This window comes from Scylla paramamosain, unplaced genomic scaffold (genome assembly GCF_035594125.1).
Source record: "Scylla paramamosain isolate STU-SP2022 unplaced genomic scaffold, ASM3559412v1 Contig4, whole genome shotgun sequence".
Classification (NCBI taxonomy): Eukaryota; Metazoa; Arthropoda; class Malacostraca; order Decapoda; family Portunidae; genus Scylla; species Scylla paramamosain.
In genome coordinates this window covers 2,181,953-2,194,534 of record NW_026973669.1, presented here as the reverse complement: position 1 = coordinate 2,194,534, position 12,582 = coordinate 2,181,953, and the positions used below count along the sequence as shown (strand labels likewise).

Genomic DNA, 12,582 nt, shown 5'->3' with positions numbered 1-12,582 from the left:
CTTCCAAAGTGGAGCACATTCTGACCCTCTTCCCTTTTGCAGAGATCTCCATTCTTGGAGACTTCAGTGTTCACCACCAGCTTTGGCTTTCCTCTCCCTTCACTGACCATCCTGGTGAACTAGTCTTCATCTTTGCTATCCTCCACGACCTAGAGCAATTGGTGCAACACCCTACTCGTATTCCTGACCGTCTTGGAGATACGCCCAACATTCTTGACCTTTTCCTGACCTCTAATCCTTCTGCTTATGCTGTCACCCTTTCTTCTCTGTTGGGCTCCTCCGATCACAATCTCATATCTTTATCTTGTCTTATCGCTCCAATCCCTCCTCAGGATCCCCCTAAGCGAAGGTGCCTCTGGCGTTTTGCCTCTGCTAGTTGGGGGAACCTGAGGAGGTATTTTGCTGATTTTCCTTGGAATGACTACTGCTTCCGTGTCAGAGACCCGTCTTTGTGTGCTGAGCGCATAACAGAGGTGATAGTGTCTGGCATGGAGGCGTACATTCCTCACTCTTTTTCTCGTCCTAAACCTTCTAAACCTTGGTTTAACACAGCTTGTTCTCGTGCTATACTCGTACATGATAGAGAGATGGCCCACAAAAGGTACTTAAGCCTTCCTTCACCAGAATCTCATGCACTTTATATTTCTGCCCGGAACCATGCCAAGTCTGTTCTCCAACTAGCCAAAAACTCCTTCATTAACAGAAAGTGTCAAAATCTTTCAAGATCTAACTCCCCTCGTGACTTCTGGCATCTCGCCAAAAACATCTCCAATAACTTTGCTTCTTCTTCTTTCCCTCCTTTATTTCAACCAGATGGCACCACTGCTATCACATCTATCTCTAAAGCTGAACTCTTCACTCAAACCTTTGCTAAAAACTCTACCTTGGACGATTCAGGGCTTGTTCCTCCCTCTCCTCCACCCTCTGACTACTTCATTTTTTTTTTTTTTTTATGTAGGAAGGACACTGGCCAAGGGCAACGAAAATCTAATAAAAAAAAATGCCCACTGAAATGCCAGTCCCATAAAAGGGTCAAAGCAGTGGTCAAAAATTGGTGGATAAGTGTCTTGAAACCTCCCTCTTGAAGGAATTCAAGTCATAGGAAGGTGGAAATACAGAAGCAGGCAGGGAGTTCCAGAGTTTACCAGAGAAAGGGATGAATGATTGAGAATATTGGTTAACTCTTGCGTTAGAGAGGTGGACAGAATAGGGGTGAGAGAAAGAAGAAAGTCTTGTGCAGTGAGGCCGCGGAAGGAGGGGAGGCATGCAGTTAGCAAGATCAGAAAAGCAGTTAGCATGAAAATAGCGGTAGAAGACAGCTAGAGATGCAACATTGCGGCGGTGAGAGAGAGGCTGAAGACAGTCAGTTAGAGGAGAGGAGAGAGGAGGAGAGGAGTCATGCTATCTATTAAAATTCTTCCATGCCCTTTCTGGCCTAAACCCTCGGAAGGCTTATGGACCTGATGGGGTTCCTCCTATTGTTCTCCGAAACTGTGCCTCCGTGCTTGCACCTTGCCTAGTCAAACTCTTTCAGCTCTGTCTGTCAACATCTACCTTTCCTTCTTGCTGGAAGTTTGCCTACATTCAACCTGTTCCTAAAATGGGTGACCGTTCTAATCCCTCAAACTACCGTCCTATTGCTTTAATTTCCTGCCTATCTAAAGTTTTTGAATCTATCCTCAACAGGAAGATTGTTAAACATCTATCACTTCACAACCTTCTATCTGATCGCCAGTATGGGTTCCGTCAAGGCCGCTCTACTGGTGATCTTCTGGCTTTCCTTACTGAGTCTTGGTCATCCTCTTTTAGAGATTTTGGTGAAACTTTTGCTGTTGCCTTGGACATATCAAAAGCCTTTGATAGAGTCTGGCACAAAGCTTTGATTTCCAAACTACCCTCCTACGGTTTCTATCCTTCTCTCTGTAACTTCATCTCAAGTTTCCTTTCTGACCGTTCTATTGCTGCTGTGGTAGACGGTCACTGTTCTTCTCCTAAATCTATTAACAGTGGTGTTCCTCAGGGTTCTGTCCTGTCACCCACTCTCTTCTTATTATTCATTAATGATCTTCTAAACCACACTTCTTGTCCTATCCACTCCTACGCTGATGATACCACCCTGCACTTTTCCACGTCTTTTCATAGACGTCCAACCCTTCAGAAAGTAAACAGTTCACGCAGGGAAGCCACAGAACACCTGACTTCTGATCTTTCTAAAATTTCTGCTTGGGGCAGAGCAAACTTGGTATTGTTCAATGCCTCAAAAACTCAATTCCTCCATCTATCAACTCGACACAACCTTCCAGACAACTATCCCCTCTTCTTCAATGACACTCAACTGTCCCCCTCTTCTACACTGAACATCCTTGGTCTGTCCTTTACTTATAATCAAAACTGGAAACTTCACATTTCATCTCTAGCTAAAACAGCTTGTATGAAGTTAGGTGTTCTGAGACGTCTCCGCCAGTTTTTCTCACCCCCCCAGCTGCTAACTCTGTACAAGGGCCTTATCCGTCCATGTATGGAGTATGCTTCACATGTCTGGGGGGGTTTCCACTCATACTGCTCTTCTAGACAGAGTGGAATCAAAAGCTTTCTGTCTCATCAACTCCTCTCCTCTAACTGACTGTCTTCAGCCTCTCTCTCACCGCCGCAATGTTGCATATCTAGCTGTCTTCTACTGCTATTTTCATGCTAACTGCTCTTCTGATCTTGCTAACTGCATGCCTCCCCTCCTCCCGCGGCCTCGCTGCACAACACTTTCTTCTTTCTCTCACCACTATTCTGTCCAGCTCTCTAACGCAAGAGTTAACCAGTATTCTCAATCATTCATCCCTTTCTCTGATAAACTCTGGAACTCCCTGCCTGCTTCTGTATTTCTACCTTCCTATGACTTGAATTCCTTCAAGAGGGAGGCTTCAAGACATTTATCCTTCATTTTTTTACTACCACTTTGTAGCCTTTTATGGGACTGGCATCTCAATGGGCTTTTTTTTTTATTTGATTTTTGTTGCCTTTGGCCAGTGTTCCTCCTACATAAAAAAAAAAAAATGCTTTACATGTCTGGGGGTTTCCACTCATACCGCTCCTTTACACAGGGTGATATCAAAAGCTTTTCGTCTCATCAGTTCCTCTCCTCTAACTGAGGAGGATGCTGTTCGTTTTTTTTTTTTTCTTTCTTTTATCTTTATTGTTTTTTTTTTTTTTTTTTTTTTTACAGGAGTTGCCGATCCAAATACCTGGCTTAGGAGTGATCCCGAGCCACTGGTACCATCAAAATCAAGATCAAGATCCGTGTTTGGTGAGGTGACATGGGATGGAGCACCTTTAGGGAAAGACTCACAAAAGCCACACTTAGGTACAAGATTAGGCTTGAGAGAATGGATGATGCAAGAATAGCAAGGAAGGTGTACCTGTGGAATGAAAGTGGAAGCAAATGGAGGAAGAGATGCATGAGAATGACCGATAGGAATGGATTGCAAGTTGTGTGGGCGATAAGAATGGCTGGGAGGAATCAAAATGAGCGTGAATGGGTGGTAACAAGAGGAGGCAGAGTGGGAGCCGAATGGGATGTGAGAAAATGGAAGAATGAGATAGACAAAGAAGTGAAATGTGTGGGATTGAATGAATGGAAGAATGAGATGGAAAGAAAGAAGACCTTGGAATGGTACAAGGAGAAAGAGGCCCCGAGGTATGAAAGGTGGTATGATGGAAGCCTGGGCGGTGATCTTCTCTTCCGAGCGAGGGCACAGTGTATGGATGTGAATGCAAGGAGTTACAGGTGGTCTGAGTCCCGCAGCAAAGTGTGCCAGATGTGTGACATGGGAGAGGATGAGACGGTGGAACATGTGGTGCTGGAGTGTGTGAAGTATGCCAGAGACAGGAATGAGATAATGCAAGTGATACTGACTGAGTTAGGGCATGATAGGAATGAAAGAGTGGAGAAGATAGGTAAGGAATGGATGGTGTTGTTGCTGGGACTGTGTAGAGAGGCGAATGAAAGGATGATTGAGGCGGTGAAAGAGTTTCTGGAGAGAATGTGGCGTGCCAGGTGTATGAACAATTAGGATAGAGGATGCTGTTCGTTTCTCTTTTTTTTTTTTTTTTTTTTCTCCTTCTACAGGAGTTGCCGATCCAAAGGCCTGGCTCAGGAGTGATCCTGTGCCACCTGTACCATCAAGATCAAGATCAAGATCTGGCGCCAAGTTACTTGTGTGTTTTGTTGTCTGTGTCTGTTGGAGCGTCCGCGTGCTGCGTGGTGGTCAGTGGTCAGGTCACGCTGAGTGTGCGGCAGCTTGCGCCTGTGTCTGAGCTGGCCTGGGTCACCTGTGGTCACCTGTCCACTCTGTGTCTGGTGGAGGGAACAGACAAGACGTCAGCGTGGTGGTCAGTGGTCAGGTCACGCTGAGTGTGCGGCAGCTTGCGCCTGTGTCTGAGCTGGCCTGGGTCACCTGTGGTCACCTGTCCACTCTGTGTCTGGTGGAGGGAACAGACAAGACGTCAGCGTGGTGGTCAGTGGTCAGGTCACGCTGAGTGTGCGGCAGCTTGCGCCTGTGTCTGAGCTGGCCTGGGTCACCTGTGGTCACGTGCGGAGTGGCGGCGCCTCCCTGGGCTCACCTGAGGGCGTGCAGGTAATGGTGGGCGGGGAACAAGTAAATGTCGGGAGGTGAGTGACTAAGGTGATGGTCACCGTCACTGTTGTTGTGGTTTGTTTGTTTGTTTGTTTGTTGATTTCTTTTATTCCCAAGACGTGGCGGCGCCGCCTGGCTGTCTGCTGGTGCTGCCTGCCTGTGGTCTGACCATTTTGTCGCGAGTGTTTGGGCGTTGTCCTTTCTGGGGATTTCTCGGCCCATACTGAGTGAGGTTAGGTTAGGTTAGGACAAGACACACACTGTCAGTTAGTGTTTTCTGCTTTCTTGTTTTATTTTTGTTATTTTATTAATTTGTTTATTATTGTTTTATTTGTTTATTTTGCAGGAGAACAGACGCGGTGAAAGAGCAAGGCCAGACTGGCAAGTCCTCCTGTCCATTGTGCCCCAGAGCCTCTCAGATCAGTGGCTGGCAAGTCCTCCCATCCTCTCTGCCCCAGAGCCCCTCAGGTCAGTGGCTGGCAAGTCCTCCCATCCTCTCTGCCCCAGAGCCCCTCAGGTCAGTGGCTGGCAAGTCCTCCCATCCTCTCTGCCCCAGAGCCCCTCAGGTCAGTGCCCGGCGATTCAGAACACTGCACCATGGTTGGCAACAGTTTGTCTGTCACAAGTTACCACCAACAAAGGTGATTGTCTTACTCTTTGCAACAAGGCAGTTTTTTTATTTATTTATTTATTTATTTATTTATTTATTTATTTATTTATTTTTTATTATGTAGGAAGGATACTGGCCAAGGGCAACAAAAATCTAATAAAAAAAATGTCCACTGAAATGCCAGTCCCTTAAAAGGGTCAAAGCAGTGGTCAAAAATTGGTGGATAAGTGTCTTGAAACCTCCCTCTTGAAGGAATTCAAGTCACAGGAAGGTGGAAATACAGAAGCAGGCAAGGAGTTCCAGAGTTTACCAGAGAAAGGGATTAATGATTGAGAATACTGGTTAACTCTTGCATTAGAGAGGTGGACAGAATAGGGGTGAGAGAAAGAAGAAAGTCTTGTGCAGCGAGGCCGCGGAAGGATGGGAGGCATGCAGTTAGCAAGATCAGAAGAGCAGTTGGCATGAAAATAGCGGTAGAAGACAGCTAGATATGCAACATTGCGGCGGTGAGAGAGGGGCTGAAGACAGTCAGTTAGAGGAGAGGAGTTGATGAGACGAAAAGCTTTTGATTCCACCCTGTCTAGAAGAGCAGTATGAGTGGAACCCCCCCAGACATGTGAAGCATACTCCATACATGGACGGATAAGGCCCTTGTACAGAGTTAGCGGATCACCTGAAGATCCGCCACCCCAGCCGCATTCGGGGTGGCAGATCTTCAGGTGAGACAGTCTGGGATGGCGGATCTTCAGGTGATCCCATACTTTTAATGAAGTAAACTTTTTTCTGCATTTTTTATATCCACTCAGTTTTTTAATGCGTTCACGTTGTTAGGTTAGGTTAGGTTAGGTTAGCTAACCTAACCTAACCTAACCAAGTGAGAGAGTCTGGGGTGGCGGATCTTCAGGTGAGACAATCTGGAGTGGCGGATCTTCAGGTGATCCCTGTGGGGTGGCGGATCTTCAGGTGATCCGAGTTAGCAGCTGGGGGGGTGAGAGAAACTGGTGGAGACGTCTCAGAACACCTAACTTCATAGAAGCTGTTTTAGCTAGAGATGAGATGTGAAGTTTCCAGTTCAGATTATAAGTAAAGGACAGACCGAGGATGTTCAGTGTAGAAGAGGGGGACAGTTGAGTGTCATTGAAGAAGAGGGGATACTTGTCTGGAAGGTTGTGTCCAGTTGATAGATGGAGGAATTGAGTTTTTGAGGCATTGAACAATACCAAGTTTGCTCTGCCCCAATCAGAAATTTTAGAAAGATCAGAAGTCAGGCGTTCTGTGGCTTCCCTGCGTGAAATGTTTACCTCCTGAAGGGTTGGACATCTATGAAAAGACGTGGAAAAGTGCAGGGTGGTATCATCAGCGTAGGAGTGGATAGGACAAGAAGTTTGGTTTAGAAGATCATTAATGAATAATAAGAAGAGAGTGGGTGACAGGACAGAACCCTGAGGAACACCACTGTTAATAGATTTAGGAGAAGAACAGTGACCGTCTACCACAGCAGCAATAGAACGGTCAGAAAGGAAACTTGAGATGAAGTTACAGGGAGAAGGATAGAAACCGTAGGAGGGTAGTTTGGAAATCAAAGCTTTGTGCCAGACTCTATCAAAGGCTTTTGATATGTCCAAGGCAACAGCAAAAGTTTCACCAAAATCTCTAAAAGAGGATGACCAAGACTCAGTAAGGAAAGCCAGAAGATCACCAGTAGAGCGGCCTTGACGGAACCCATACTGGCGATCAGATAGAAGGTTGTGAAGTGATAGATGTTTAAGAATCTTCCTGTTGAGGATAGATTCAAAAACTTTAGATAAGCAGGAAATTAAAGCAATAGGACGGTAGTTTGAGGGATTAGAGCGGTCACCCTTTTTAGGAACAGGTTGAATGTAGGCAAACTTCCAGCAAGAAGGAAAGGTAGATGTTGACAGACAGAGCTGAAAGAGTTTGACTAGGCAAGGTGCAAGCACGGAGGCACAGTTTCGGAGAACAATAGGAGGGACCCCATCAGGTCCATAAGCCTTCTGAGGGTTTAGGCCAGCGAGGGCATGGAAAACATCATTACGAAGAATTTTAATACGTGGCATGAAGTAGTCAGAGGGTGGAGGAGAGGGAGGAACAAGCCCAGAATCGTCCAAGGTAGAGTTTTTAGCAAAGGTTTGAGCAAAGAGTTCAGCTTTAGAAATAGATGTGATAGCAGTGGTGCCATCTGGTTGAAGTAGAGGAGGGAAAGAAGAAGAAGCAAAGTTATTGGAGATATTTTTGGCTAGATGCCAGAAGTCACGAGGGGAGTTAGATCTTGAAAGGTTTTGACATTTTCTGTTAATGAAGGAGTTTTTGGCTAGTTGGAGAACAGACTTGGCATGGTTCCGGGCAGAAATATAAAGTGCATGAGATTCTGGTGAAGGAAGGCTTAAGTACCTTTTGTGGGCCACCTCTCTATCATGTATAGCACGAGAACAAGCTGTGTTAAACCAAGGTTTAGAAGGTTTAGGACGAGAAAAAGAATGAGGAATGTACGCCTCCATGCCAGACACTATCACCTCTGTTATGCGCTCAGCACACAAAGACGGGTCTCTGACACGGAAGCAGTAGTCATTCCAAGGAAAATCAGCAAAATACCTCCTCAGGTCCCCCCAACTAGCAGAGGCACCTTCGCTTAGGGGGATCCTGAGGAGGGATTGGAGTGATAGGACAAGATAAAGATATGAGATTGTGATCGGAGGAGCCCAACAGAGAAGAAAGGGTGACAGCATAAGCAGAAGGATTAGAGGTCAGGAAAAGGTCAAGAATGTTGGGTGTATCTCCAAGACGGTCAGGAATACGAGTAGGGTGTTGCACCAATTGCTCTAGGTCGTGGAGGATAGCAAAGTTGTAGGCTAGTTCACCAGGATGGTCAGTGAAGGGAGAGGAAAGCCAAAGCTGGTGGTGAACATTGAAGTCTCCAAGAATGGAGATCTCTGCAAAAGGGAAGAGGGTCAGAATGTGCTCCACTTTGGAAGTTAAGTAGTCAAAGAATTTCTTATAGTCAGAGGAGTTAGGAGAGAGGTATACAGCACAGATAAATTTAGTATGAGAATGACTCTGTAGTTGTAGCCTGATGGTGGAAAACTCGGAAGATTCAAGAGCGTGGGCACGAGAGCAGGTTGTTTCATTTGTCTTATTTTTTCTCCTGCTAAAACTTGTGAGAGAGGAAATCTTTGTGAATCTCTGCGTGTTGTTCTACTCTCTTGGTGGGGCGGTGACAGAGGTGGTGCAGTACTTGGTGACAAAAATAATGAAGTAAGAAATATTGCCACAGGCTACAAGTGACAGAGTGGGCACTGTTAGGCGACACCTGAGACCAGACCAGTCTGTGGAGGCTGTGTGTTAGGCTGAGGCTGAGGCAGGAAGCCCCCTCGCTGCCTGTGTGGTGACGGCCTCCTCTGTTACAGGTGCCAGGTGTATCTTGTCTGTGGAGGCTGTGTGTTAGGCTGAGGCAGGAAGCCCCTCGCTGCCTGTGTGGTGACGGCCTCCTCTGTTACAGGTGCAAGGTCAGTGTGCATCCTTGGTGCAGCCCCAGGGTTCCTGCAGGACCAGCCACGGCCAGGAGCAGCATTGCAATGGAGGGTGCGAGGCCAGGCAGCAGCAGCAGCAGCAGCAGTAGTAGTAACAGCCTGGAGCAGCAGGTGACCCAAGGCGGGAGGACCTACACTTGTGACCACTGCGGCAAAGTGTGCTCCACCAAGGCTGCCATTGCCAGACACGTCCTCTCCCATGCCAGCAAGACAAGGCTGAGAGGCAGGAGTGGCCCCGCTGAACACACTGCCACCCACACTGGTGGCAGGAACCACAAGTGTGACCTCTGCGGGAAGACATTTGTCTGGAAGAGTCATCTTGCCTCACACATCCTCACCCACACTGGGGAGAGACAGTTCCAGTGCCTGGAGTGTGGGAAAAGATTTATCCACAAAAGTCATCTTAACAGACACATCCTCACCCACACTGGGGAGAGAAAGTTCCAGTGCCTGGAGTGTGGGAAAAGATTTACCCAGAAGGGTACTCTTGACAGACACATCCTCACCCACACTGGGGAGAGAAAGTTCCAGTGCCTGGAGTGTGGGAAAAGATTTACCAACAAAAGTCATCTTAACACACACATCCTCACCCACACTGGGGAGAGAAAGTTCCAGTGCCTGGAGTGTGGGAAAAGATTTACCAACAAAAGTCATCTTAACACACACATCCTCACCCACACTGGGGAGAGAAAGTTCCAGTGCCTGGAGTGTGGGAAAAGATTTACCCAGAAGGGTACTCTTGACACACACATCCTCACCCACACTGGGGAGAGAAAGTTCCAGTGCCTGGAGTGTGGGAAAAGATTTACCCAGAAGGGTACTCTTGACAGTCACATCCTCACCCACACTGGGGAGAGAAAGTTCCAGTGCCTGGAGTGTGGGAAAAGATTTATCCAGAAGAGTATTCTTGACAGTCACATCCTCACCCACACTGGGGAGCGAAAGTTCCAGTGCCTGGAGTGTGGGAAAAGATTTACCCTGAAGGGTACTCTTGACACACACATCCTCACCCACACTGGGGAGCGAAAGTTCCAGTGCCTGGAGTGTGGGAAAAGATTTACCCACAAGGGTACTCTTGAGAGACACATCCTCACCCACACTGGGGAGAGAAAGTTCCAGTGCCTGGAGTGTGGGAAAAGATTTACCCAGAAGGGTACTCTTGAGAGACACATCCTCACCCACACTGGAAAGAAGAAGAGAAAACATCCAAAATCATAGCTGTTGCAGTCCCCGGTGACTCCGGCCTCAGTAGAGCTGAAAGGCACAAAACTACAAAATATCACGACCTAAAAAGTGACCTGGGAACAACATGGTCGCCGATGGACACCGGTATAATACCAGTGGTGGTGTGGGCGACAGGGCTAATGAAGAAAACCTTGAGAGCTGCCTGGAGGCAATCCCCGGTCGCCCAAGTGCCCACGAGGTACACACAGCTGCGGTCAAGGGAACGGTCGCCACGCTGAACAGAGCCCTCGGATGCAATGCCGGCGCTGCTGAGGGTGTGACCGCTAACACCAGGCTTGGGGCCCATTGCACTCACCAGACAGCAGAACAGGAAAGTGCAGAAAACGGGGAGAGAAAGTTCCCGTGCCTGCAGCGTGGGAAAAGATTTACCCACAAAGGTAATCTTAACACACACATCCTCACCCACACTGGGGCTTGTACAAACTCGGCGCACCCTGAGTGTAGGAAGACAGAAGGAAGCAGAAACAGCAGGATCTGCTCTGAACCACCCTGGAGAGAGAAACTGCAGCAGAGGATCACCCATCAAAGAGAAGAAATCTGGCAGATAACAAGCTTCCTGCAAGACCAAAACCACACAAGGAACCTCCTCAAGAAAACAGACAGAATGACAGCAAGGCGCAGCGCAGGCAGCGGCCGGCCGGGTGGGAGACCGGCAGGGGCCGAGCCCCGGCCGAAGCCTTGGCACCACAGATGAGGACAAAGACAAGAAAATAAAGGCCAGAAAGATGAAGAGGTAGCTTGCAGAAAAGCCAGGGGTGGTGTGCAGACACATGGCAAAGACCTCAATAGTTGAGTACATGCACAATGAAGGCACTTGCCTAGTGTCACCATCATCATCATCAGCATCAGTCACCACCGCCTGCCTGCCTGCCTGCCTGCCTGCCTGCCTTGAGCCACTCCGCATGCCGACAGTTCTACTTGTCTTTGTCTCTAGCGTCTGGAGTGACGATGCCGCGTTTGCTGTAGTTGTTTCCTCCGCTCCTCTTGTTGAAACGATAATCGCGTCTACTTGATAGTGCCGTGGTGCGGGGGTGACGTTGGTAGCACTGTGCCGCCGGGTAGTGAAGCCAGGTGGTGGCAGTGATGTAGAAGCTGCAAGCTGAGGCACACTGGGAGGACCAGAAGTGGCAGGGAAGGTGAGTGACTGGGAGAGCAGCATCGTGCTGGCCAACCACGGAGGGACCGACCTCATGCAAGGAGCTGTGGCGGCCAGACAGAGAGAGCGCCCGTTTTACGCCTGTGCAACACCTGTGCAGTTTGGTCCCCCTGTGTTACACTGCGACGCTAGTCACCTGCCACTGCCGCCACGCGACTGTGTGCCCCAGAGCACGCCGCGAGTGTTGTGCGTCCTGCCAGGCTGAAGCACCGAACACCTGACGCCGAGGCGTGTGTGTCACACCCGCATGGTTTGCTGCGGCGTGGACTGCCGGAGGAGGCAGCCGTACCACGTTGTTGGCGAGCTGCGACTCTTTGGTGCGGTGTTCTGTGCCGCCGCACTGTGAGGTGGCACCCGCTGCCCAGCCACACCGTGCTTTGCCGAGCGAGGGCCGGTGGTGCAAGCCTTGCTGCTACTGCAGCGTGGCAGTGTGCCTCCGTGGCCTGTGGTGCTGCTGTGTGGATAATAAAGACGGGGGTGCCCGTGAGACTGTATTTTCTTGCCCTTCCCCCTCTCATAGTCTGCTGAGTCCAGACAGGTGTTGTGTGTGCCTGCCCCACTAGTCAAAAGGACCCCACAGTGACACCAGTGGTGGATTCCTATTGTGCGCTGACCGCCCTGGGCTGCTGCAGTGCTAAGTGGTACCTGACAGCGCCAGAAGGCTGGAAGGGACGTGCACAACAACATTAAACATGACAAGTGCATTTATCCGATATGTTTCCATGTCTCCAAGTCGTGGTGCCTTTTGCATTGCATTATGACAAAATTATTTCATCAACTTCAAGTCCGGGACATGAGGGATGCCATCCGGACACGCATTTTTAGTCTAAATGTTTTCAGATCTCGCTGAGTGCACCAACATACACTCGTGTCACACAATAATTTCAGCAGAGCTCATTTCTTTAACAAAAATAGGACAGCCTGCTTCTCATAGGATATACGTACGTTTCCTATAAGTGTCATTTTAAAGTTTTACTTTATACATTCTTGGTCACCTTTTCTCTAAGGTTTATGAAACGACGCGCGTCATTTGCCTGTTGGTGTAAACTCCGCCTATTTCTCCATAAACTCTGCTCACTTTCTTCTAGCATAACTTTTGCTCAAAGGACAAACCTATGCCGGGGTAACTTGGCTTAGGTTTGCCTCAGGAAGCAAACCTATTGATGCGCACAATTGGATGCGCCGTAGATAGGATAACTAATGCGATTTTGGGCCACCAAGAACGCGCCTTTAGGTTCCGAAGCTCCCAGGAGACCTGCGCGAAAGGAATACGTAGGAAAATGACTCTTTCCGAGGCGCTTGCGAACAACTGAAAAAGACGCCTTATGTTTCTTTTTCTTTATTTATTTATTTTATATACTGGCTCCCTCAGTACTGCTTATATTTTTCATAGCT

General features: G+C 48.3%; 1 protein-coding gene across 1 annotated transcript; it reads left to right on the top strand.

The window, feature by feature from the left end:
- Positions 1 to 4,433: 4,433 nt before the first annotated feature.
- Positions 4,434 to 12,561, top strand: LOC135096491 (gastrula zinc finger protein XlCGF57.1-like). Its single transcript, XM_063998002.1, has 3 exons — positions 4,434 to 4,628; positions 4,975 to 5,096; positions 8,756 to 12,561. Exon 3 carries the CDS (start codon positions 8,832 to 8,834, stop codon positions 10,002 to 10,004), a length of 1,173 nt encoding a protein of 390 aa, XP_063854072.1. The 5' UTR covers positions 4,434 to 4,628; positions 4,975 to 5,096; positions 8,756 to 8,831; the 3' UTR covers positions 10,005 to 12,561.
- The last annotated feature ends 21 nt before the right edge of the window (positions 12,562 to 12,582 follow it).